At 41.9% G+C, this 27,476-nt stretch overlaps 2 protein-coding genes across 3 annotated transcripts in view; one reads left to right on the top strand and one right to left on the bottom strand.

The window, feature by feature from the left end:
• CFAP74 (cilia and flagella associated protein 74) overlaps window positions 1-390 on the bottom strand; it is a 35,567-nt gene extending 35,177 nt beyond the window's left edge. Inside the window, exons 1-2 of the mRNA XM_050982495.1 lie at window positions 293-390; window positions 51-163 (exon numbers count right to left, since the gene is read on the bottom strand). Of these exons, the coding sequence (XP_050838452.1) occupies window positions 51-163; window positions 293-390 (211 nt within the window). The remainder of the gene's footprint in view (window positions 1-50; window positions 164-292) is intronic.
• A 7,675-nt stretch (window positions 391-8,065) lies between these two features.
• Window positions 8,066-23,157, top strand: GABRD (gamma-aminobutyric acid type A receptor subunit delta). Of its 2 annotated transcripts, none has more exons than XM_009095560.4 (9): window positions 8,066-8,576; window positions 15,320-15,432; window positions 15,980-16,047; window positions 16,405-16,625; window positions 17,424-17,506; window positions 18,817-18,954; window positions 19,869-20,021; window positions 20,593-20,804; window positions 21,129-23,157. In XM_009095560.4, exons 1-9 carry the CDS (start codon window positions 8,509-8,511, stop codon window positions 21,426-21,428), a joined length of 1,356 nt encoding a protein of 451 aa, XP_009093808.1. In that variant the 5' UTR covers window positions 8,066-8,508; the 3' UTR covers window positions 21,429-23,157. The 2 variants fall into 2 exon arrangements, with proteins under 2 accessions (XP_009093808.1, XP_009093807.1); XM_009095559.4 differs by having other exon boundaries at window positions 19,866-20,021.
• The last annotated feature ends 4,319 nt before the right edge of the window (window positions 23,158-27,476 follow it).

The following is a 27,476-nucleotide window of genomic DNA, read 5'->3' as shown; positions in this document are numbered from 1 at the left end:
TTTACACTAATGTCAGTTTTTTGTGAGTTATCAAAACAATTCATTTTCACCTTCCCAGTATTCTTCCAAGTCAAGGAGCTGATCAGCTGCATCTTCTTTTTCTTCCTCTTCTTCTCCTTCTTCTTCCTCTTCTTCCTCTTCTTGTTCTTCTTCCTCTTCTTCTCTTTCTTTTTCCTCCTCTTCTTCTCCTTCTTCCTCTTCTTGTCTTTCCTCTTCTTCCTCTTCTTGCCTTTCTTTTTCTTCTTTTTCTCTTTCTTCTTCCTCTTCTTGTTCTTCTTCCTCTTCTTCTCTTTCTTCTTCCTCTTCTTCTCTTTCTTCTTCCTCCTCTAGAAACGCTAGAGGAGACATTTGCTGTTCTCCCTCACTAAAACTGATCTCATGATCTTCCATGCTGACAGTTCTTTCCAAATGATCAGGCTGAATAAAAAGAAGAACATGTTTTCCACATCAAATATCCAACAACTTGCAATATTGGTGACTATCTCAGGAGATGAATTCACAGCATTCAGTACACATTTAATGCATGTGAAATAACAGGATACAAACACATACTGCGTTAGTTGCACATTTTGAGTATCAACTATAATAAATCTCTTAGTGAAAAGCAAAGACTCTGCTTTTTTTTTTTTTTTCTTTTAACAATCAGCTCAGTAATAAAACAAACCTTCTGAATGTATTGTATCCACTTACACCATGATTTTACCCCAAATGATTTGGGCACAATTCCAACACACACTATTTTTTCTTGAGTCTTGTGGAGTTCTCCAATGCAAAGCAAATTGTTCCCAAATGTTGTTACAATTTATTAGAATTCAGTAAATTGTGTATGTCATCTAGAATGAGTTATTACCACATGGTTGAGCATTTCACATCTTACCCACAGAAAGACTTGGACATATGATTAATTTTAACGAAGGTGGCTCAGCTTTGAGTGCATTTATGTAAATCCTTCTGCAGAACTCAAGAAGAGTCAACAAAAAGAGAGGATCTATTTTCTCCAGTTAAGGAGCAAAGAAAACAAACCCCAGGATTTGAAGTACGGAGGAATGAGTAAATGATAGAAGCCACCTTAAAGCCAAGTAGGATTCCTACGCTGGGCGACTGATTTAGGGATGTTGGTGGCACTAAGAAGCGGCACAAGCATCAAACGAGCAGGCAATGCAGCAGCGGCCCCAACGCCTCCAGCCAAACCCCTGCGTTGTGAGGTTGTGCGGCTCCAACCCCCAAATAACAAAGTTTCGGGTAAATTAGACTGAGATGCACAGCACGGCAGAAGACCCGAGCCCTCCCACAGGACACCTCGGGGCAGTCTGGGTGTTCCCGGCACTGTCCCCTCACGGCTCACCGCGCTCAGCCCCCGGCCCGGCTCCTCACGGCCCCGGGCCCGCCGCGCTACCCGCGCTGCCACGGCAACGGCGCCAACCACCGCGCGCGGGGGCGCCGCGCACGCACGGCCGCGATCCGCCCCCGGACCGCCCTGGGCGCGGGGCGGCGCTGCCGGCGCGGCTCGCTGGGTCCCCCCCAGCCCGCGGGGTGGTGCGGGCCGGGATGGGCCGGGGTCCGAGGGCCGTGGGCTGATATCCGGTGTCCGAGGGCCGGGGTCTCTGGGTCGGGGTCCGGTGTCCGAGGGCCAGGGGCCGTGGGATGATGTCTGGTGTCCGAGGGCCGGTGTCCCTGGGCCGGGGTCCGGTGTCCGAGGGCCAGGGGCCGTGGAATGATGTCCGGTGTCCGAGGGCCGGTGTCCCTGGGCCGGGGTCCGGTGTCCGAGGGCCAGGGGCCGTGGGATGATGTCCGGTGTCCGAGGGCCGGTGTCCCTGGGCCGGTGTCCGAGGGCCAGGAGCCGTGGGCTGATGTGCGGTGTCCAGGGGCCCCTGGGTCCGGGTCCGGTGTCCCTGGGGTCCTCGCAGTGGTTCAGATCATTGAGTTCTTGAGGTCAGAGGTCCTCGCAGTTGTTCAGATCATTTGAGACATCTTGAGCAGCTCTCTGGGGAGTTTTCCTACTTGACTATTGTTTACGTTATTTATTGTCAGAGGTAGATTAGAGTATGAAACACTGACGTGCTTTTTGCACGTTCTTTAGAAGAATGATTTACACTTTGGAAATACAGTGGCATTAACAAGTCCATCGTATTAGTGTCAGTAATTACTCTGGTGGGAGCACCTCTACCTGTGCTGCCTGTCTGGGACATCTGGTTCAGGTGCTTTCAGGTAACCAAAGCCAGAGACATTCTTGGTGAGCTTGCAGCTTAATGTTTATTCACATACATTTATAACTTTTAAGCAAGTTGGTGGCATTATGATTAAAACCCTTTTTATGAATTCAGATGACTTACTGCAATGTGAAGTCCTGTGGATTGGGGATTGGAGCACTCCTGTTAGAATACTGAAGGTTTCCAAGTTTCAATCCAAAAGGAAACTGTCTTAAATGTCTTTTCAAAAGTAAGCTTGTACTATCCTGACAAAAACATTTTCCCCACTAGTTACTAATTAAAGGTTATTACAGCAGAAATCATGTACTGCTCGTGCTGCTCATTTATTTTGTTACATTCTGAACAGGTCCTCTGGCTTTAGCAGCAACTGCAGCTCTAGATGTTCTGTATGAACTTCTGTAATTGTTACAAATAAGCACAAAATCACTACATGAAAAATCTTTAGATGATATTTCAGTGATTTACATACTCACAGTGAATGTCTGTGTTCATGAAGTGAACCAGTTTGAATATTCTGTCCTGCAGTGGAATCTCCTGAGCCTGTGTGTTTGATTTCAAGTGTTCAGTACCAGATTTAGGGTGCCCAGAGCAGCTGGGGCTGCCTCATCCCTGGAAGTGTCCATGACCAGACTGGACAGGGCTTGGAGCCCCCTGGGATAGTGGGAGGTGTCCCTGCCCATGGCAGGGGGTGGCACCGAGTGAGCTTTGAGTTCCCTTCCAAGCCAGGCCATTCTATGATTCTATGGTTTTAGCTCTAAACTGGTGATTAACTGGGTTTCCTTTCTGCTCTGTTCCTTGTGTTACCTTGACAAAGTCAAGGACCAGTGCAGCTGGATCCACAGCACAGCAGATCCCTCACTCTTGGCACTAGGCCTCGATGACGTGCCAGAGAAACCCAGCTATTCAAAGACTCCCAGGGATTCAGTTATTAAAATCCTGAGACATCATCTGCACCAAAATACACCCTGATCTGTACACAGAGACAGATGCATTCTCAGATTTATTTAGTTGAAAACGTTCCTTAATTGTAAGCAATATTTCTGTAATTGTTATCGTTGCTATGAGAGTAAGGTCTAGGTTTTGATCCCAGGCACACAAGCACATGCTGCTAATCTGAGCATTCATTTCCACTAGCACACACGGTATGGAGTGTAAATTACTCACAGTGACCAGTGCATTGTCCCATATTTATGCTATAGGTCCTCAGTCTTGAGAAATACACAGACATTCTTAGCTCTGTAAATGGTGGAATCTTGATTTTATGGCATCTATTCATATTACATAAAACAAATTACATACAGACATTTGCAGGATTAAAGCTACAAGATGTAGGCTAAAAATATGCAGTGATTAACTGTATAGCTCTCTCTGCAGATCTGGAATAGTTATAACTGTGTTAACTCTGAACCTGCCAGTTCCCACATTCCTCGAGTTGGGATGAAAAACATCCAAGCACGGATTTTCCCCTCAAGAAAAAACTCAAAAGAACACCTGGAAATGTCACTGATTGTCAGTTTCTTGTGATATTTTTCTTCAGGGTATTTTTGCAGTCCCAATTTACAACTGATTGAATTATTTCAATTTCATAACAACAACATCAACAAGGGTCGTGATTTTGTGTCAGGTGAACAATGTGTTTTTAGGGAAAGACAATGTAGATTTTTCTGTCTCATATAGATAGGAAAGGAAGAAGATATCTTCAGTTCCTCTGAAGGAAATTATGGCTCCCCAGCCAAGTTCCTATCTCTCAATCTACAACTTACGTCTATCAACTTAAAGCCAGTGAATCTTTAAGATTTAAGTTCCTGGAAATGTACAAAAAAGGCTTTGGTTGATGCATCTCTTCCAGATTTTGTGGGCTCTGGACCCCAGTGATCCATCTTGGAGAAAGTGGGAAATGGAGTGAGCAGATCCAAATGAAAGCCCTGCTGTTTTGCCCCCAGGAGGTGAAATTCAGAGACATTTCTGTGGAGTTCCTGCAGTAGCACCTCAGAATCAGCTGGAAAGGCAGCAGAGCTGGCCAGTTCCCTCTGCTGTATGGCTGCACACTGTGCTTCCACAGGCAGTTGGCATTTCCCTTCCGAACGTTTCCAAGGTGACAGGAGCTCATATATGGAGCTTTCTGGCGTTTAGGCAGGAAGACATGCCAATAATGGAATCTGCATTTTGGCAGGCTGGTTCATATCAATTACATAACACAACTTGTCTGCCCTGTTGTTTGATAGGGATCGATGTTGGCCTGTAAACAATGGCAAACATTGATTTGTCGGACTGTAAATAATGGCAAACATTGATGAGCATCTTCCCAATGACTCATCCTTACAGATGCATGGACAGAAAATGAAAGGGGCATTTGCTATCAGAGCACTTCATGGAGGAATGGCCTGGGATGGCAGCAGCCGGGAGTGCACCCCTGAGAGCAGCACTTCTGGGGTAAAACTGTCATCCTGGTCCTGGAATTAGCCCTGGCTTGGGGGCAAAGTGGGGAATTTCATCCCAGATCTGTTGCATAAAGAAAAGAAAAGGAGGGCAAAGTGTCTGGCTGCAGTGTGCTTCATGATTATAAAAATATTTTATGCAGATTGAGGGAGGAACTAGATGTTCTACAGAACATTTAGAAACAGATAAAAACTATATTCCTAGCACTTAAGGTGTAAGAGAAATTAATATTGTGGTTATCCAGATACTGATTAAATACAGACACGTTTGTGTTGGGGCTGGGGGATGTTCAGACAGTGCAAGTACAGTACAACCTCTGAAACGAGCTAAATATTTCCACCATGCAATTGCTACTGATATTCCCAAATCTCATTTACAAAAATAGGCATATGTGTGTAATTTATATATCTAGAGACATTTGGCTATGTTGCCACAACAGTCTTTCACGAGCTGCTTAGGTGGAATCATGGGAGGGTGAGACTAATTATCCCTGTGGTACATTTTTTGCCTCTTAAAATTATATGTGACAATATGATATCTTTATTTTTCTGGCAGTAAAACCACCTGTTCTATTTAGAAAATGATCTATTAAAAATACCAGGTAATGCAGTGCAGCCATAAAATAAATTGAAATAATGTCCTTTTGATACAGTCTCAAAATTCTGAGTAATAAATGACTGAAAACTGGTTTTTTGGCCCAAATCACTGAGCATGCTTCTCCTCAATCCCATCAAATTACATCATCCAATAAATGATTGTATGGAAGCAGTTCAGAAGTATGGATGATTGTGGTCAGGGAAATTCATACCTCTTACACGTTCCAGAAGAAAAGTTTTTGACAGATACTGAAATGTGGGTTTCTGGCTTCAGTGTAGTAAAAAATGCTTCAAAGCTGTGACCTTTATTAGTGCTTGAGTAGGGTAGATACTTCAAGAATTAGTAATTTGTTGATATATTAGTAATTACAACTAATGATTTAATAAATAGTAACCATTAAATGTCATTGTAAAATTGTCCAGGTGTGGCTGGAGCCCATTAGCATTTGATCTGGCATGGACAAATACCACAGAAACACTGATTTAAGGGTCTGTGTTGCTTCCACAGATCTACTACAGCTTTACTACAGCCCAGATCAAAGTTTGCCCCAAGCTGTGTAACTCTGACCTGACATCCTGGTCCTGCTGGAGCTGCAGTGAGCCCACACAGTCCCCAAGGGTCCTGCTGAGCCCCCCATGCAAGGTCAGAGCCTGGGATGGACATTTCCATGGAAGCTGGTGCCTGCAGCCAAAGGGAGTGAGGAGAAGTTTGTTAGAGTGAAAAAAAGGCTTAGGAAACGTTGAGTATCATGGGCCATCTTTTTAAGACTATTTGACAGTTCCCAGCCGGTAGCTAAAGCTAAAGGAAAGCTTTAATTATTTTCAAGAGGATTAGATGAGAAAGATTTGGAGAGCTTATTTATTTTTTTTGTTTTGATGTTTTAATGGCAATTTTAATAGTTTCTTAATCTATGTCTTAGCAATTTTAATCTGTCATTGACTGTAATGAGTTTGGGATATTTAACTAGAACTGTAGGAAATTAAATGTATTGTTGACCTTTATTATTTTATCTCCTCTCTTCCCTTTGGCAATAGGAGTTATTTATTTTGAGTGGGTTGTGCATGTATGTGTGTGTGTGTATATATATATATGCACCAGCTATTTTAAATATGTATTGTATGTAAAACCAACAAAATCCAAGGCTGAATGACCAAACATTTGTCCTTCTTCTTTATGAGGATATAATCAAGGCCCTTGGAGATAAAATGTAGTTTATTTATCTGAGAGAACTTTCACGGTCTTTTCAGATTGCCATTGTATTTTTACTTGTGTCAGTGGTCACTTTTGTAGCAAGGTCTGTCCTTTCAGAACATGCTGTGCTGATATCAACACACAAATACACACAGCACACACTTACACGTGTCATCCACACATAAAATCCACTCAGACACAATCCAAATGTCCAAAGTGCCTCTCTGGATTTTTGGGCTATTTTTACAGATATGTGCTGAAGATACAGAAAACTGTTCTTTTTTACTAGTAAATTAGGTAACAGCTCTCCAGCCAGAGGAGAGCAACACTGAGGAATTCTCAGCAAAGGTATGTAGCCCAGAGCACCATCAGCCTTATGAGTAGGAAAAATATGAAAAATCTAAACTGAAAATATCCCAAAAGGTGTGAATGTTGATGCAGAGACAAAGTCATTCTGTTCTGTGTGTCACCAGGTAAATTCCATTCAAAATCTTTCAGCTTGCCTCCTAAAAAGAAAATAAATCATGCAATAATCTGACTCCTTGAGTTAAATTTGTGTCTTTTCCTCCTTTTTGGATGTTAGCTGCAGGATTGCCATTGAGATGGGCAGAGGGAGGAAAAGATCAGAAAGAAAATAACCTCTTAGGTTATTCTCACAGGTTTATGACATGCCTGTATTTGTTACATGGCATTTGTGTGCGTGTTGTGTACATCTGTTCCCCTGGATTTCATGGGGCTGTTATTCCCCTCACCCACCACCCCTCAGTAGCCATTTGAAATGTTGGTACTAAATAACAATACACAACTAAGAAGACAAAAAGATGAATCCAACACTTTACCCTATGTGCCTCCATTCATTAGCTTAAGGTACCTGCACAATCATTTTTGTTTTATGATATAATTTCTTGAAAATGTCTCCTTCACACTGTTTCCTTTGTGGGTTGGTTTTAAAATTGTCATTCGAGATTGAACAGCACCAAAAAGCCGAGGAGGCGGAGGAGGAGAGAAGGAAAGAGCGAATATGGAGGAGAAAACCGAGTTTGACCTGCAAGTCAAGATGAGCCCGAGGTCCCGAGGAGCCCCGTGGCCGGGTCCCCGCTGGCCCCGTGCCGGGAGCCTCGGTGCCCGGGAGCCGGCGGAGGGACTGGGAGTTCGCGAGGCACAAGGGGTGGAAGCTGGACGATGGCAGCCCGAGCAGCCCGGGATGGAGCAGAGAACTGCTCCGAGCGTTTCACTGTAGAGAAGCCCCCCAGGAGCCCGAGAGCGGCGAGGCAGAAGTTTGTGTGGCGGGCTCTGCCCCTCTCGGTGGTACCGCCGGGCCGGGACAGCGCGCAGTCAGCGGAGAGGCGGCATTTCCCTGGGCACGGTCCCCAGCTCCATCGCCGGGGCGCTCGGAGCGATGCTGGGAGCCGGGCTGCAGCTGCGGTGCCCGGGTGCCGCCGGGATTTGCCGGGAGCTCGGGGGGGCGGCGGGGGGCGGCGGCGGCGGCGGTGCCTGCGGTTCACATGCCCCGTGCGGAGCGGGCACAGCGGCTCCGCGCCCCCGAGCGCCCCGGGACCGGCCGCCCCTGCCCTGGGCTCTGGCTGCAGCTCCTCCTGCTCCTCCCCGGCACGATGCGCGCAGGACATTAGTGGCTCCGGAGCACTTTGAGTTGCTCCCACCCCGCTCCGTGGGATTAATCTATCCTTTTGGAGGTTATTTTCGGCAAGCAGCCTCGCAGGCGGGCAGAGCGGCCGGAGGAAGAGCCAGCGGCAGGGGAGGGATGCGGGAGCAGGGCAGCGGAGCCGGGCGGGACTGAGCCACCCGCAGAGGAGAGGAGGAGAGGGAAGGAGAAGAGAGGAGAGGAGAGGAGAGCTGCCCTGCTCCCTGCTCCGTGCCGGGCTGCCTGCATGGCTCCCGGGCACTGTGGAGATTGTGGGGGCTGCTGCTGCTGAGCAACCATCCATCGCTTTAAACTCAGCCTCAACTTAGCGCAGCAGGCAAGAATGGCAAAGCCACTGGAGCTTTGGAGCTGCCAGGAGAGCCGGGGAACCTGGGTTTTGGTCGCTGCTGTCTAATAAATGGGAGTAAAATGGAATTTCTTACCTGGGTTTTTCCTGCCTTGATTCTACTGTGCACCCAACAGCACAGGTGTATCAGGTAAGAAAACATCTTATCATTCTCTCGGGGTAGCTGGAGTGAGTGATGCCAGCTCTGGCTGGGGCTCCCACTTTTGCCCAGGGATGCTTTCTGCACTTATGGGCCATGACTGCTTTGAGTGAGTGTTCAGGAGAAAAAGGGCCCTTGACTGAAGAGTTTCCTTAATGTGCCTCATCTGTTTCAGTTTTTTCTTTCTTCATTCCCTAGCCGAGAATGCGCTTCTGCCAGTTGAGCAGCAGTTTCTTGGCTTAGTCAAGGGCTGTGTTTTTAACAGGATGCTCCTGGAACCTTTTTCCCGAGGGCACTTACGCTAAATTGGGGGCAATCACTTTTTCTAAGGTACTGCAATATCCCAGCTCAGCCTCAGCCCCTCCAGCAGCTCTGTAGGGGCCTGCTTGAACATGAAACTCTTCCATAAACCCCAGGACAACCAGTGGGGTACGAGCTGAATAGCTTTGCATAGGGCCTCCATAGGTGCCATTAAAACCCCAAAATCCAACCATCCCTTTCTAATGAGTTCATTAAGTCTCCAGAACTTGGGTTAGCAGAAAGAGACTGTCAGAGATCTTAGAGGAAAAAAAATTTGGAGAATACAAACCATTTTTTAAAAATAATAAATTTTCAAGAAAGATGTATATTTGCAGCTCTCAGTCACATTCCCTCCGAAGGTGTTAGCTAGGCAACCAGCGCCGGTCTCGGTATATTCTTCTTCTCTCCAGATCTGGAGGCTGGATGTGGAGAAAGCTTGCCATGATTACGCAATGAAAATAGAGGGGGGAGTAAAAAAGAACTTGCTGCATGTAAAAACATGCCTACACCCCCCAGAGCAGGGGTGGTTGTGGCATTCAAGGGGTCTTACATCTTCTGCTTCATAGACATCCTTAATAGCTTCAGAGGAGTGCAAGAGGCAAAGTGGGAACTGTAGTAAAACATAACATTGTTGTTACACGTTCTGGAATTAATCAGGGAGATCTGATTTTTTTCTCTGGGAAGGAAAAGAATCTTGCTCAGAGAAAGTGTCAAGTCAACTGCTCTTAGTCAGGATTGACAGAATGATTTATCCTGTGACCTTGAATCTGGTATCCAGGGTCAGATCCTGACATCCTCAGACTCTGAAGCATTCCAGTGAAGGCAGAGGAAATACTGCTTATTACCTAAGGGCACCCAGATCTTGCCCATCATTTCAATGATCCTGTTTCTCCCTCTGCAACTGGGCTACCATTGAAGCTGGGGTTGAAAAGTGATGTTTGAGTACATAAGACCAAAAAAAGAGGATTTTGAGGAAGAGTCAGTCTTCTCAGCCTCTGTCGCCAAGGTCTGCTCCTAGGCACAGCAACTGCCAGGATATGTGTTTGTTGGATACATTATTTATTTCATTATTAATTCCCTAATTGACTTTCTTTCTCCAGTCACACAATAGTGATGAATTTTTGGGTAGGAATACATCCACTCGTATCAGACTCAGGCAAGGCAAATTCTAACTTTGGAAATTCCTACTGTTCAGGTTGTAGTCTTCCAAATATTTCAAAGTGTGAGACATTCCATGGTCAAGGAGAGCTTCTCTGTTTGGATTCAGGATTTAGGGTGGCTACAGCAGGACACTGTTTAATCTTGTAGAAAGGGAGTAGCCTTGCTTGCATGTGTACTTTGGATCAGTTAAACAGAACTAAAGTGAAATTTTATCCTTGCATTAGTAAAAATATTTTTGGTACGAGCTGCTTTTATGAATAGAAGCATATTAATGGGCAAAACTGCCAATGGCTTCATTTAAAGCACTGATTTTGTTTTCTAAATGCAGTGTGATTCAGAATTTTGATGATAGAGGCCATCCAACACCCCTAAATTCTCTCCTCCAGAGTTCTGTGCACTGTATATTGAAAAAAAACCCCATATTCCAAAAAGGAAGAACATTTTGGTGAGTTTGAAATTCACCAAGAAGACAAAGAGACAAAAGACTTCCCAAAAGCAAAACCACCAGTGAAAATAATGTTATGGTTTGGCAGAGGGGGGACGTGGGGGATGTATGCAGGCTGCTTCCTCAGAGCATTTCTGAATACCCTTCTGGGATGTTTAGCTATGTGTAGAGCAATTTCTCTGTCATGTGTGTTATTTGTCTGAAATGAATGAGCCAAATTCAGGCTAAGTCAGCATATTTTTGTCAGGTAAACATTTTTTAAAAATAGTGGTGTTTGGTCTGCTCAAGACAGTGATTAGTGGCAAGGAATTTGGCATTTAAATGATTGACAGGTCTTCAGGACAAAGGCTGTGGCTTCCACTATTTTATCAGGGTTTGAGATGCTGTGGATCTGCAATGATAAATGTGCCACCAGTGAATGAGATCATCTGCAGAAAGACATTTGGGGAGATATTTCTTCATTTGTGTGAGGAAAGAGCACTTCTGAAAGGAGTTTTGAGGTGTGTGTCTGTACTGTGTAATTTCTCACTGAAAGAGATTTTAATTCTCTAATTAGAATAGGTGTATATTTAATCTTTAAGTTTCCACTCTGTTAAGCGACTTTTATACTCTTGCATTTAATTGTCATTCTGCTGTGTGTCTCCCTAAGCCTTTTACTTCTATTTGTGGAAACAGAGCAGCTTTAACACGTGAATGTATGCAAAGAGTGGTCCATTTTCTGTAGCTTAAAACTGCCAGAGAGGCTTTGATGTTCTAAAGGTTGCCATGAATTAAGCCTAATGCCTTTTCAATTACATTTCAAAATACAAAACATATTTACAGTGAGCTTCCCTTAGAGTCTGGAATGGCAGATGGGAAGGATATACATACTGCTCTGGATAATCCTGGAGTTTGGCAGAGGTCAGATTGTTCACTGACCTTGCAGGATATTCCTTGCCTTTTTCCCAAGAAAAAGTTCTCCTCAGTGGTGATGACACCTTGGACATCTGTCCCAAATGCTTATCAAAATGAAATATACTGATCCCAGTCCTCCAGTCGAACTGTTTTTTCCATCTGCCAGGTTAAAAGATTCATATAACAACAACGTTACAATCCCCAAGAGAATCAGGTTAGCAGATCTAGAGAAGAAACAGAAGATGCAAAAAGCGATTTTCCACATCTTGCTGCTGTGTGAATTTTTCAGAAGATCAGTGCACCCTCCTGACCATTGAGGCCTCAAATCCATGTCTCACTGGCCACTGACTTAAGGATTCTGACCCTTTTTTGCAGTCATCCTGGAGATTTTGGCACTGCTGGGCAAAAATGAAATTGCTAATACTATCCCTTGCTCAGCTGCTGTTGTGCTCTTATTCACATGGAACTTACAGATTGCCTCTTGCTTTGGTGTGATTTAAATACCAGATATTTTCTAGTAATATTGATAAACTTCTAGCAAGTGTTTTCAAGCAGTGTTCTGGAAGAGAGCAAAGAAAGGCTAATGCCTCACTTGGCTGACAGGCCCTTTAAAGATGTGCTGTCCAAGTTGATTGATGTTTCTCCCCCAGATCACTCCACATTTGTAGGAAGTCCTGGTCCTGCAGCAGCTGGGAGGGAGGTGTCAGCTTGGATTGGAAGGATTTTGGGCTATGTGTGCTTTTTATTCTGGAACTGCTCGTACTTAGCTCTGGAAGAGACATTTCTTTGCTCTGTCATGTGACATTCATTGCTTGGAGTTGCTTTCCCTAACCTGTGTCAATATTAGGGACAGAGGAACTCCACAGCTCTGTGCAGTTTATCAGTGGGGATTTCCTTTCCCTTTGTCTGTGCAGGAGAACTCACTATTGCTTTCATGGTTTAGACAGCAGTAATCTATTTTCAATGAGCTCAGCTGAAGTTCTCCCAATGCTCCAGATATGGACAGATGCAAACATATTCTCAAAAATATCTGCTTGAAATGAGATGTGTACAGAGTCAGAGTGTGGATCATTTTCTTCAGCTTTTCCTTTGGAAGTGACTTCCAGAGGGACAGAGGTCCCCAGGACTGTTGCCATTCAGCCAGTGAGGCCCTCCACACTGGCCTGGTGCAAACTGAAGAGAAGCTTTTCAGGAGCTCTTTTACCCCTTGGATTTGACAAATCTTGATTTTACAAAGTCCTTTTTCTTACTGAAACAAGCTTTACAGCAGCTTACATTAGGAAGTGAAGTTGCTGAATCAACTAATAATTGATGCCTTTCTTTCATCCTTACTGCTTACACTATGAAAAGTTAATCCCTTCCAATGCATCTTTTCTATGCTGGTCTTCCTTTTTCAGGTACAATAATGAATAATATTTTAGGCCATTTATAATCCCAAGTGCTTATCAAGGATGAAGGAAATTCTCCCACCATTCTTGTAACTTTAAAGCACTGGATGTGATGTGCAGAAGTCTTGAGGAATGACTCAAAGGAGTTTTCACCACATGGTAAATTGAGCCATAAAATTATTTCAGCTGTAATATTTTAATAACCCCCCTGGTATTAAGTGCATATAGCTCCACTAACTCCAGCACATTTGTTACACTGATGATCTGACCCTAAGGCTTTATTAATAATAGAAACAAGATTTATTTTAATTGTGTCATGGATATTTAAGTAAAACTCCCTCTAGATTGTAATCTTCTTAAAACACATGGCAGGCTGTAGCCCTCAGTCTTTAACCTGACTCTCATCATTTTAACTTCCTTTGAGCTCCACAGCTTTCCTTAATGCCATTAAAATAGAATCGTGACACAGGAGAACAGCTGAACTCCAGGCTTTGTCAAAACACGATCAGCACATGGGATACATCACTACAGTGCTGTCACCTTCTGACTTGAATTCTGTTTTCAAAACACTTTACTGAACTTGGTTGCTGCTTTAGCAACAGAAGCTGAAAAGCTTCACCTTCTATTGAGAAGTTAGAAGAGATTTGCAGCAGATATATTCATTCAAGTGTATTGTAGCTATTTAATTAGGAAAAGACACAGGGTACCATTCTTTATATATAAAAGGATCTCTGACATTTTACTGATTAGAAACACCTTTCCGTGTCTATGGCTGAGACTTGTGAATTACAAATAAGTATGTTTTTTTAATTACACTACAGTAAATAATGATGGTTGGATGATTGAAAGACCAGCAGTCTGACAGAAAGAAGTGTTGATATAGTTGATGAGACCCAATAAAGAAGGAAAAAGCCTCTGTCAACATCTGTTACAAATCTTCAAAGCCCTTGTCTAAATCAATGATGTTATTCCAATTTATGTAGCTGAAAACACGTCCTGGAGTGTTCCAAGATCCTTCCTCAGAAGAGACAGAGGGACCTGAGAAGTAGCTGGGACAGTAATTTGAGAGGAACATACAACAGTGTGCTCATGGCAAGGAAATCTCAGAAATGCAGTTTAATATCACATTTTGCTGGGAACTAATGAAGTTGCACTTGGAGCAGTGTCCCTGTGCTGGGAGGTCACAGAAGCTCTGACAGCTCTGCTAATGCAAGACTTCAGTGTCTCTGCTGCTCAAAACTTGCATTTACACATTGTAATCCCAGAACTCCTTCCTTATATAATTGAGTCCAGCCAAGAATTTTAAGAGCTGGGCAATCAAAGGTTTTTCTTTCAGTCTCCTGTGAGAAGAGTTGGATATTGTAGGATTCTCTGTTCCTGGGCTGACAATCACTGCTTGTGTGCTTGTGCTGAGCCTAATGCCTAGGCTGGCATATTTTGGAGAGAAAAACCATGTGCTTTATGTGGGTCAATGTCACATGAACACTCTAAGAAAGTTATGTAAGTACCAAGGCAGAATGTGTTTGTGGTGGATTACTCTGCAGCCTTCCATGGATATTTAACCATTTCTCTTCTGTTACAAGTCAGAGGTACCTCTCAAATGCCACATTTATAGCTGGGCTCAGTGGAAGATGCTAAACCAGTGCTCAGGCAGGTTTGATCCAGTACTTGCATTCAGTCACAGGCCCTCTCAAACCACTGGGAAATCTCTCTGCAAATGGTGCTGTCAGACATTGTCCCAGCCCCTCATTTATCTCTTCCTGCCTTGGCAGTCACAGTGCAGTGAGAGGAACAATGTGAGCAGGCACAGATCTTCAACTGGAGCCTGCCAGGTTGAACAGATAATGAAGACAACACAACCTTGCCTTTGTTTGTAAGAGATGGAATATCCACATCACTGCTTGTGCCAGGGCTGAGGGGCTGGCAGCTGCCAGGGGCTGGCAAATGTCAACCAGACCCTGGGCTTAAGTCTTCAAGGAGCATCACTGGCCTGGCAAGAAGAGGCACCTGAGAGAAGGAGCCTGATTGATGGGAGAGGCTGTGCCATGAGCACAAATCCCACAGCAACACATCTTCTCCCAAGCAAAACCTGCTGCCTGCTATCCAGATTCCAGATGTGCAGTTTTTCCTGTTTTTCTGTCACATTTGACAATGCACCAGCCTTCTTGATCTCAGCTGTTGTATAGTAAGAAGCTGTCACAGCTGCATTTCAGAGTTCACAGATGCATTTTAGGCAGCATACAAAGTATCTTCCTTTCCCTCATGCTTTTCTAAGTTTCTAAATCTATTTTTCCTACTTTCTTTTTAGAAAGAAAGAAACTTTCAAAAGTATGTGCTTGTACTTAAAGAAGCCACAGTCTTGCCTGAAATTTGTTTTTATTTAAACAGAAATATCTGAAATGGTTTTCTGACCTATAAAAATCTCCAGTATAGCTGATTCTACTGTAGGTGGTCTCTTGTGTAAAGTAAGTCAATAATTTCCATTTGCTGTCATTCTTCTGTTTGTAAACATGGGAAATGTTAAGATACTTATTCTCTTTACCCAGAGCTATGAGTGACATCGGAGATTACATAGGTTCCAACATTGAAATCTCCTGGTTGCCCAACCTGGATGATTTGATGAAAGGGTACGCACGAAATTTCAGGCCTGGGATTGGAGGTGAGGCTTGGAGAATGAATAATGTCTCTTTGGTTCTTACAATCCTTCTGATGTTTATGTGAAATTCATTCTTTAAATAATTAAAAAGTTGTGATTATCTTTTACTTGGATGCTGGAAAAAAAATAACAATCAACATTTTGCTTCATTTTGACAAGAGACAGACTGTTCAACAGCAAGACAGGCTTCTGATGCAGTTCTTAAATCGTTGACATCTAAGTTGAAGGAATTTTGTATTTCATTGAATGGTGATAATTTCTGCATCTGCTTGAAGTCATGCTGTCTTAAACTAGATAATGTGATTTCCAGAAAGGATTCTGGGATTTTCAGTAGTTGTGATTTTATCTTGTGTCTCTTATCACTGAAGTGAGGTGTGCTGTTGGAAATTGAGGGCACAACTAGTAAGAGATTTAAAGCTTGCTTTAAGAATGTACTTTATAATGGGAAACACTTCAGTGAACTGATGAAAGAATTAACAGTCAGGGGTCATTGATATTTTTATGGGTACTATGATGATACAAATCACCCCTTTCAAACATTTTTTCTCAGGTCCTCCTGTTAATGTTGCTCTGGCAATCGAAGTAGCCAGCATTGACCACATCTCAGAAGTGAACATGGTATAGTATCAGATTTTTTTAGTTTTGCTTTAAAAAAAACAAAGGTTCAAAACCAGAAGCTGTATTTGTTGAGCTAAGTAAACTGATTTTCTCTGTCAAGACCTATGCAACTCTTGCAATGTGTTATGTATAACATTAATATTGAATCACTTTTTTATATCTTGTGCTTATCCACAGTAGGAGCATATGACTAAAATACAAATGCTTGGGCAGCTCCCTGGCTGACTAAGTATAAAAATATGTATTTGCACTGAAAGCAAATAATATATTTCTAGGCTAAGACATTGATTTTTGGCTACGTTCCAAGACATGATCATTGTCAGCATCACTTCTTAATGAGGATTTCTCTTGTCACAGGAATACACCATGACAGTATTTTTGCACCAGAGCTGGCGAGACGATCGTCTGTCTTACAACCACACCAACGAAACTCTGGGCTTGGACAGCAGGTTTGTGGACAAGCTCTGGTTGCCAGATACTTTCATAGTCAATGCCAAGTCTGCCTGGTTCCATGATGTGACTGTGGAAAATAAACTTATCAGGCTCCAGCCAGATGGAGTCATTTTATACAGCATCAGGTGAGTGACAAACAGTACAAGTGTTCTCTGTTGTGTGTTAACTTTTTCAATGTTCTATAGTCACTCAGCATTCCTAGGAGGATTTCCTGAAATAATTACTGATTAAAATTGAAGAGAAGCTCCTATCTCCCTATCTTTTTTTTTTTTATATGAGAAGTCGGGAAGGTCTCTTTGGCAGCACTAACAGATTTTGCACTGCAGTCACTGGTCATGTCCAGAATGCCCTCAGTGGGAGGGAAGCCTCTCATGCCTTTGGTCACTAGGCAAAGAGGTGCTGAATACAGAGCAAAGATTCTGTTCTCCACTCCCTCACTTTATTTTCCAAGGGAGCTGTGAGCCTGATTTAGGCTCAGCTTCCCCATCTTTCACACAGACAAAGTAGCATTTCTCACTTTTGAAGAGGGCTGTGGCTGGAACTCAATAACTATAGTGACAGTTAATTGTGTAATGTTCTGAAAAATAATGAATGTCCACCTTTTAAACTGTAAGTCCAAAGTCCCCCTTAAGGTATTGGTAGTGATCTTGGGGACAGCGAAAGGGAGGAAATTGAATCAGAAAATTCCTTTTCATCATCATCAGTAGCTGCAGAATCCTCTGACGTTGGACGAGTCATTTGACCTTTTTTCAATTCCCTCTGCCTCTGGGTTTCCCACAGACTCAGGCAGCAGCCAGCAGGACTTTGAAAACTGTTTCCTTTGTTAGTATTAAAGTTTCAAAGTTTTCCACTCAGTCTTTTGAGCTCTGAGGAAAAGGCTCTGTCTGAATGTCACTAACTGGTGTTCCTGTTGCTCCAAACAGGATTACCTCAACAGTGGCCTGTGACATGGACCTTTCCAAGTACCCAATGGACGAGCAGGAATGCATGTTGGATTTGGAGAGCTGTAAGGGCTGAGTACCTCTGTGTTTTGTGTAAAGCCTGCATACATGGTGCTGAGATAGCTGGACTTGGCTGGGATGATTCTGCTTTAGTCACTTGGGGTTTAAGTGAACAGAAATCTCTTCACTCCCTGTGTTGGGCATGAGACTGTGGAGTTTTCAATCCCAGTCCAACCCTGGTCCAATCCAAATCTCTAGGATTTGATGTAGGAATGATGAACAATGTAAGTCCTGCTGACAAATGTCTGGAACTTTGTGCTTCATGTGAAACCTTGTGCAGTTGTGACAGTCACTGGCATTACTGAGGTTTGTATCAAATCCAGTGAGAACAAGTAGAAAAGCCCACAGGCAAAATGTGATGTGCTATTTTTAATTTATGAGAAAATAGAAAAAAGAAAGAATTCCCTGCTTTTAATGAGTGCCATTGTGACTAACCTTCACATAGCTCTTTAACTTGCCTTGGCATTCGTGTATCTGTTACACAGAAATCCATCAGAATACTGCATGGATGGGCTTAATTCATTTGTACTCACAAAGGAGGGTGAAGAATGGATTTATATTTTATCCAGCTTGTATTTAATCTATGATCAGCATGTAATTCCCATGAGCATTAATACTTCTGAATGAAAATCACCACTGACACAAGCAGGGACCACCCAGTCAGGGAAAAAAGAATCTGGTTTTTAGATCAAGGGACCTACAGGTCCTGAGGGTTGCAGAGATCTGGGAATAGCAGATCCTGAGCAGATCCCTTGGCCTGTTGATGCAAGTTTCTCGTTTTCTTTTCTGTCACTGACTTTGTTTTCTAGGCTGTTAACCACAATACCATTTTATCCTGTCAAAAATAGCAATCTACAGTTTTACTTACATAATCACCAAATGCAGAGGCAGCAGACAGTGCCCCAGCAATTCATTCCTTCTCCCAGTGAGTTCTGCAGGGAGTTTTGGTGGGGATTGAAGGTTTTAATTGAATTTTAGGGTTTTCATTTCAGTGAAGCAAACAAATAAAATCTCTTTAAACAAATGGATGCTTTAGTAGCAAGTTGTCAATGAACAGCAAAACTAGGAAAGATTGATTTCCTGTGGATTTGCATATTACATAAATCCTCTCATTCATATCCCCCCTTTCTGTCACGGCCCTGGTGCCCTGCACCTCTCCAAAGCAGAAAGAATTATCCAGACTGAATCTCAGCATGTTTGCAACATGTCTGGTGGAAATCAGCACAGCAGAGGAATTAGAGAACTTCTACTATGAATTCTTTAAGCTCTGAATTTCTCCCTTGAACTTTGTGTTTATTCAGCTTTCTTTTGGCAGATGGCTACTCTTCAGAGGACATTGTCTACCACTGGTCAGAAAACCAGGAGGAGATCCATGGGCTGGATAAGCTGCAGCTTGCTCAATTCACAATTACCAATTACCAGTTCACAACAGAAATTATGAACTTCAAATCTGGTAACAGAACCTTTCTTCAATTCAGGGACAGTATCTGACTTCTTCCCACAAAGAGAAACTTCCTCTATCTATAACAGAAAACCCTTCTTCTTAAGTAACTAATTTAAGAACCTGTCAGGTTTCTGATAAGAGTTTCCTTCGTCTTCCACTTGTAAGAAGTGCCATTCTTTGCTGAGCCTCTAGGTAGCCACTGTAGCATGTTCTGTCCTTTAGCTCTCTCTGCTTGACAAAATACTGCATGGAGTAACCAGACAGCACTTGATGAAAAGCACTTGAGGTAGAGCTCACATTTTCTTGACCTAATTTGCAACTTCAGATCAAGAAAAATTTCCATTAGCCCTGATGTTATGGAGCTTATGACGTGCAGTCAGATCAGTCTAATTCTACCCCGTAGAAGTCAGTGGTGTGTATGTCTATCACCGGGCTTATTGCAATGTTTGTACAAGATTGGAGTCATTTCTTTCCTGCTGATTTTTCATCCTCTTTCATGTATTCAGATTCTCATTTATGCTGCACATCTCCTCTAAGCTCTTTTTTGAGTTTGAAATTAACTTGGCCTTTTAAAAAATCTAAATTTAGTATCTGGAGGACTTTCTACAGCAGATGATAAGACAGTACACATTTTGAAGCAATACTGTTATTTGAGAAGACTCATGATTTTATTTTCAGATCTGGCATTGATATGACCTGAGACAAATCATTTGACCTATTCTTAGCTGATGAAAGCTGCAGTACCTCGTGCAGGGTCTATGAAGCATCAATCCAGCAGCATTCAAAAAAGCTTTTTGTGACCCTTGTGCAGAAGATGCTAAAGAGTGCAGCTCTGTGTCATTATCTGAAATGTCATTTTAAATATCAATCTAACTGTAATTCACGCAGCCAGAATCTCTTCTGCCTGCTCTCTTTTCCAGCAGGTCAGTTTCCCAGGCTCAGTCTCCACTTCCACCTTCGGCGAAATCGAGGCGTTTACATCATCCAGTCCTATGTCCCTTCCATCCTGCTGGTGGCCATGTCGTGGGTGTCCTTCTGGATCAGCCAGTCAGCTGTGCCTGCCAGGGTGTCACTAGGTAAAACAGATGGCTTGGGGACTCACAGGGAATGGGGTGCTCAAGTGGGAATTGTGCTCTCTGATAATCCTCATTAAGGTGCATTTATGACCACCGTGTTTACATTTGCAGAAGGGAGGGTTCTTTGAAAGATTTCTCTCCTGGTTTAATTTCTGTCGTGTTATCAGAGCAGTTCCTCAGTAAGGAAGAGCAAATAACCACCTAGGAAGGGTTAAAAGCAGTAATGACTGTGAAAGAAATGAAAGAATTGATTTGAAGGAACTGGGACAGTGGCAAAAAAAATGATCCTGAAGCCTGTGGGTCTTTTTGTCTGACTAAGGGTTGCCAGTCCAGATGTAAAAGGGTTTGAGGGTTAATTATTTGGGTTTTGTTTTTCCTAATGTAGGACAAAACCAAGGATAACTTGTTCAAAGCTGTCATACAAATGCAGTGTCTCAAAAGTTCCTCTGTTTTGAAAATCAGAAGCCACAGTATTAAGGGGCTTTAACTGTGAAAATAATCCTCAGCCTGAGATGAATAAATATATTTATGTATATTAGTGCATATATTTCTCTCTCATGCTACCCTGCAGGTATCACCACTGTTCTTACAATGACCACTCTGATGGTCAGTGCCCGATCCTCACTCCCACGAGCCTCTGCCATCAAGGCACTGGACGTTTACTTCTGGATCTGCTACGTGTTTGTCTTTGCTGCACTGGTGGAATATGCCTTTGCACATTTCAATGCTGACTACATGAAAAAGCAGAAGAACAAGATCAAGGCGAGAAGGCAGAGTGCGGAGGTCAGTAAGTGTGATACTGGGAATAACTTTGCCAAAGCAATCACCCTGCTTCATGACCTTTTACTACAAATTCTTCCTGAGAAGAAAGGCTTTGAGAATGTTCTTGATGATGCCTCAGTGAATCAGAGCATGTAAAGCTCTGAAAACCAGAATTATTTGTGGTGGCACAGAGTCTTCCATCAGTTCTGCCAAAGCAGGGGTTAAATCCCATTCACCACATACGGATCCCAGGGGTGTTTCACCATGCTGGTGCCACAGATAGCTTGGATAAATGACACTGTCCTTGCCCTATAAATTGCCATTATTCTCCTCTTTCCTTTGCAGATCAACGTGAAGAATGCCATTGTTCTCTTTTCCCTCTCCATAGCTGGTGTGAGCCAGGAACTGGCCATTTCCAACAGGCAGCACCGAATTCCCAGAAGCCTGCCTGGATCATATGGCACAATAGAAATAGAAACTGGAGAGACAAAACAGCAGCAGGGAATGAAACTGGACAAAAAGACTGGCCTGAAGTCCCTCTTTAAGCCCATTGATGCTGACACCATTGACATTTATGCCAGAGCCGTGTTCCCAGCAGCCTTTGCAGCAGTCAATGTTATATACTGGGTTGCATACACAATGTAAAGGCAACAAAAAAAGGGAAATTCTACCCAAGACCTACAAACTGAACAATACCCACAGGCTAAAAAGCCCTCACTGAAACTGAATTGAGGCACCTCTTCTCAAAGTATTTTCCAACGAGCTCAAACACTTCCAAAGTCAAGAAGGTCCTGCTATGAATTCCTACTTAAAGCAGCAATTTATTGCTGACCTGATTTGATACTGCACTCTGCCAAACAATTCCAGCTCTTCCTTTCCTGTAACACCATGAGACAACTTTTCATATGTACATATTTGTAGCAAAAGTTTAAATCTAAAATGACCATGGTTTTCCTCCACTTCAAGGTTGATCAGTAATGAAGATTTGGCTTTTCACACTCAGATAATTTCCTTTTTATTTGTAATGAAAGAGCTCATTCCTCACTTCTGCACGAGTGGTTTTCTGCATCCGTGGGCTGGTCTAGGTTTAACAGTAGTGCTAAAGTTGGAGTTTTTAATCAGAAAAATCTCATGAACAAAGTAAAAGGGAATAGAGGGGAGTGGAGGTTTTTTCTTAAAATATTATTTGTCTTGGGTAAAGTATTGAAAAATTTCAATGCTCTTAGTCACAGCATGAAATAAAATATACTACATAAAATTCTTCTGAATTGTTAATAATGACTGTATTACATTTCAGATCTGAGCTAATGAAAGTTTAAACGCTTAAACACAGAAATGTTTATTAGTTTAATAGGCCCCAAAATAGATAAAGTGGTTTAGAACCACAAGGAAAGCTCAGGCTTCCTGTGTTAGATTAAGAAAAATTTGAAAGGTGCTTGATAATGAAGGAAGTCAGACTCCATTTGCAGGAATGACTTTAGAATTTGTTCTGTTAATTTTCACTGAGAATCTACCATGTGTGCCTCTGAAAATATCCTTTTTGAATCTGTCCCTAAATAGCTGAAGGAAGTAAAAAAATTTCATAACTGTCTTTAAGTTATTCTGTTGCTTTGGATATTTTTGCTGGTTTTATTCAGAGGCTGACCTAATCTCTTAGGCCTCTTCACTTCCATTTTTCAACAGTGAAATTTATGGGTCCTCATACACACTGCTTAATTCAGGACTAGATCTCTCACCCAACTCATGGAAAATAACACTTTGTTCTGTAAATAATCTCAGTGAGCTCAGCAAGTGAACACAGCACTCACAACAAACTAGTTTCACAATTATTCTCTAAAATCTCCACAGTAAATATATTGTAATATGGATTAAAACATCTGAAATATTGTTAATGTAGGAAGCCAATATAATATATTACAAAAGGGCAATTTATTTTCAGGATATTGTTGCCTTGAAAGTGAGAGGTTGTTTTAAAAATAGAGACTGCCACAAAAGAAAATGTGAAATGAAAGAGAGGGAAAGAAGGAAGCAAAGTAAGAAGCTGAAAGCCACAATTGAAAGGAGCATGGAGAGAGACTAAGCCAGAGGCTGTAGGTGAGAGAAGGGCTTTGCTGGCATTTAGGATGGAGCTCTTGAATGTGTGGCTGACAATTAATAGTTGCAATGAAGGTGAAAGGAGGGTTTGATCCTGGTGGAGTATGTGCACATTCCTCCTGCCTTAACTCAGCTGTGATTTAAAGTTTGATTTTATATGACCAGCACTGAAAGATAAAACATTTTAGCACTGATTTATAACTTAGAATACGATTTGTTCAGTATCAGTGAAGTAAGAAAGAGAATGCTTTGAAGAAAAAAATAATGATCTTGAACTGGGCTGTAATGGCAAATATGCTCCACTGCAGGTCTTAGGTTCACCTCAACCTTTAGTTTCTGTTATCATGGAAAAGCTATCAGCCAACAGAGTGCTGGAAACCCCCAAGTGACATCAAGGTGGGATTGTTCCACCAAGCCCTCACCAACCTGACCCTGGACTGAGACACCTGGATTCTGCTCCCAAATCTCACCACCGAGCTGCTGGGGAATCTCAGCAGCTTCAAAACCTTCCACTGCATTTTCTGAAAAATTGCTATAATGATTTCTTTCCTGTATCTTTGAGTTTTACAGAAGAAAAGCTCTTCAGGAGAATCAAATCCTATCCTCCAGCTAGGTAAGTGCATCCAATCAGTACTTTCATGGTACTATTCACCATTGTTTCTGAGGCTCACATACTGAATTAAGGCCAAGTATCACTCAAATGTCATCTACCCAGAAAAGCAAATGAAAATCTGCATCTCTTTCAATACATTCAGGTAATCAAGCTTTTTTCTTTCCCTCCTGCTTCTCCTCTTTCTAATTTGTTTTTCTTATTGTTTGTTCCTGATGCTGATGGAATGCTGCATTTCAGAAATACACTATATTTTTTTCTAAGTGTGTTTTTGGTCATAATCACTTTCTCTCCAAGGAAACGCAACCTCTTCTGTCTTCCTCTGAATAAATCCTACTGCTCTATATAATGATTTAATGCAGAGTTGAATAAAAGCAGCAGAAGCATGACTTTACAATGCCTTTTCCTAAGTTGTTGCTTTTTTCATGATCCATCACCACAAAAATACTGCATCCTTTAGAAAGACCATGGTGCCGCCACCTTCTCTGATTACACTTGCAAAAATCAGAAATAATCTTTAGTTTAAAATCAGATTAATTTCTGCTGGGAAAGCAGGATCCAGCTTTTTGTGTTCCACTATTTTCTCCAACTATTAGCTTATTATGTAGCCTATCAATGTCAGTAACTTCTGCTAAGAGTGAAATTATTGACTAAATCCAGCTGGAGGAATATTCACAGCAAGTTCCTGAGGAGTGTAAATCATAAGAAAATAATCCATGATTTGGGAATTAAATTTATTAAAGAGCAGAAAAAGAAGCACTACCCTAGTCCCTCTAGTGTGCAGTGGCCAGTTATTGAGAGTAATTAGCAAGAAGGTGGCTGCAGATATTATAAAGGCAATGTCTAATCTAACTACTTCAGCAGTAATAGTTTGTAATTGTGCACCTGACATAACTCCTTACACTGCAGCCAACTGACTGATCACATGGGGTTATTGGACAAAATTAGTTGCTTCTCCATCTGGGAGACAGTCACAGGCTGCATGTCCTGCTGACTGCTCCAGAAGATTTATTCAGGGAATGTTTTCTCTAGTTTGACTGCAGATCTTCAAGGTGCACAGCTCAGCGTGACTGATCAAAGTAAAAGGTGGCAGCAATCTCCTCAAAAAACCCCAAAGCCAGAATGTCAGACTACCTTCAGTGATGTAGATAGAAGCATAAATAAAAGGCAAAAAATGCCTCAGAAGGTTGCAGGGAGTTGGAGAAGTGCCCTGTGAGCACACAAATGGCAACGTGTCCATCTCAGAAACAACGGGATCTGAGGGGAGAACAGGAGTTGCAGCTGCTGTTGTTGCACTTGCATGAGTAGCACAAGACAAAACACCTCCATCAACAAGAGGGAGATTTTCTTAAATTGGTTTCCAGAGCCAGAAACTGAAAATTCAGATGCCATTCAAATTTTTGAGGAGACATTTCAGTACAGGAGTATGGTGAATTGATTGGAGTTTTGCATAAAATTTGAATCTTCTATACTTTTGTATGTGATTAACTTTTTTTTTCATTTAAAAACATCGTATTTAAAAATCCTCACACATTACTGCTTTAGACCTATTAACATCTAAAGACAAATCTCTATTCAACTCTAATTTCATGATGCCCTTCATAAAGTGAAATAAACCATATTTGATGTCAGTTGAATGCTGACTTTGGATGGGTTGTACTAGTGCCATAAAAAAAAGTATGTGACAGATGAGAAGGCACTTTTTCTGTGCTGCACCTGAAAGCATTTGTGTTCCTTTCAGCAATTTATAGTACTGCTCTATGGACTGGCATGTCTGTGAGAAAAAGAGTGGGATATGTGTTAATGTAATCATTCTAAATGTGAAGTGTTAATAAAATGTAGATATACAGAAATTGGAGCTTCTATAAACGGACAAAATAGACATCCCAACTATTGAACTGGAAGATAAAATGCATTAGAAGGAAAATCAGAATGACCCTGGAGATTTCAGCCCATAATGACATCCTGCCTTTTCAGTGCCCAAGGGTTTGCAAAACTCTCCTTTGGCCTTGATAACAGAAGAGGAAGCCCCATTGTGTGTTGATGAGAGCTTTCTGGGGGGCACTTATGCACAATGCTGTACTGATGTGAAAAAATAGCTATTGCTGCCTCATGGGGTTGGAAAGAATCAGAAAGCACAAGAGGAAAGATAAGAAGAGCGAGATACTGCATTTGTTTGAAGGTAATGCTGGCATTAATAGTGACAGCACTATGAAGAGGTTAAAAACCAGAAATGTCTGTCCTGTTTCTGGGTAACAAGGAAAGCATTTATCCCAGTTAAAGTAAAAGCTCTCACATCAGTTTTGAACTGGTTTGCTAATCCAATAGATAATGTAGCGAAACCAATTTAGCTCAATGAGGCTTCTGCTGTTGGGACAACAAAACACTTAATACGATTGCTCTGATTTTAAATACTCCCAGTCATTACCCTGGAAAAGCACTTCTGGTTAGGAGGAAAACAGCATCCTGCCTGTTTGTCTCTGAAGCAGAACAGATAACAAAAAGCTTATTGAAAGTTTCTGAGAATATTTTTGTTTAAGAAAAAAATCTGAAGCAACTCCCTCCTGCCCTGTTTATTACAGCAGCTTAAACCACTTGCCGTGGTTGAAAGCCTGTTTGATATTAAAATAACATTGTGTGCAATATATGTTACAAACATATAGAGCTGATTCTTCCTAAAGAAAACTGAATAAAATTTGGCAATGAAGATGTGGTTTTGGATGGATTTGGTAGATAGATGAGAAAGGCACTGTGTCTTAAATAGAATTAATTTGAAGATCTAAGCCCCTCATTACATAATGCATCAGGGATCTGCTCTCTCCTTATACCAGCTTTGTGCCACAGTTATTCCTTTTACTAAGTTCTGCACAGTAAAAACAAATCTGAGAAGACAGTCAAGCCCAGACTGTCAGAAAATATAGCAGGAACAGAACTAATCAGATGTTATTGGGAGTTCACTGTTCCATGAAAAGATTGGTCCAAAAAAGTAAATCCAAATATTCTGCATTTCTGAGACACTGGAAACCTCTGGAAACTTGTCCTTTCTTTAACTCTTGCAATACTTCTGTTTCACTTGATCCTCAGTTCTCTTTCCCTTTTTTTTCGTTTTGGAAAGGGGAAAATAAGAGAAAATTTTCTTTCTCTTTGGCAAAAGAACATACTAGGTAAAACTAATATAATCTTCTTGCCCAGGTATAAAAACCAGGGAGACTGAAAGTCTCAATTGCCAAACCTTTGTACCCTCCAATGATTATTACATAAAAGGCAAGTTTCTCAACCCTTTGATAATTAAGCAGCACACTCCCACACAAACACACTCCCACACAAACACACTCTTTCCTCCCTGTTTCACTCTCTTACACTGCACACTACTAACCCCATATGTGCAATAGAGAGAAAAAGGTAGTTTAAGTCATGCTTCAAATTCTCCACACTCTTAAAGAAACTCTTCTTCCTAATTTTGGCCCAAGCATCTCTAGCATAGTTGCTGGGTAACATAAGTTACTATCAAATCCAGGTTGCATTAGTTGTTCATTGGGTAAATAGTCTCAATAAGAGCAGCACAAATATCACAAACTCCATTTTCATTCATGGGATTACCAAGAGGAGTAGGGAGAACATTTTTCTTTCCACAGTGATAAATAGTTGGCCAGCTTTGGCCAATTGGAACAGGCAGAGCTGGAAGCAGCAAAACAATATACAGGCCATTGAGCTATTCCAGTATGACAATTACTACAGCCTTAAGATTAAATAAAGACTGAGTGATGAAATACAGAGTAATCTGTAAAACATCTGGTATAATGCTCCATCCAGGCTGTTCTTCTTTTATTGCTGCATTTCTTCCAGCTTTAAACAAATACAAAATAACTATTTCTGTACATCTTTAACTACAATTTTGATGGATATATTTAAGATTATCCTACCCTCATCTTTGTGGGTGAAACTTTTGCATCTACAAGCTTGTATGTGCATATATATAAAGGACAGGA

The sequence above is a fragment of the Serinus canaria genome, chromosome 21, assembly GCF_022539315.1.
Source record: "Serinus canaria isolate serCan28SL12 chromosome 21, serCan2020, whole genome shotgun sequence".
Lineage (NCBI taxonomy): Eukaryota > Metazoa > Chordata > Aves > Passeriformes > Fringillidae > Serinus > Serinus canaria.
Note: the sequence above shows the minus strand (reverse complement) of the source record. Positions and strands in the feature narration are given on the sequence as shown.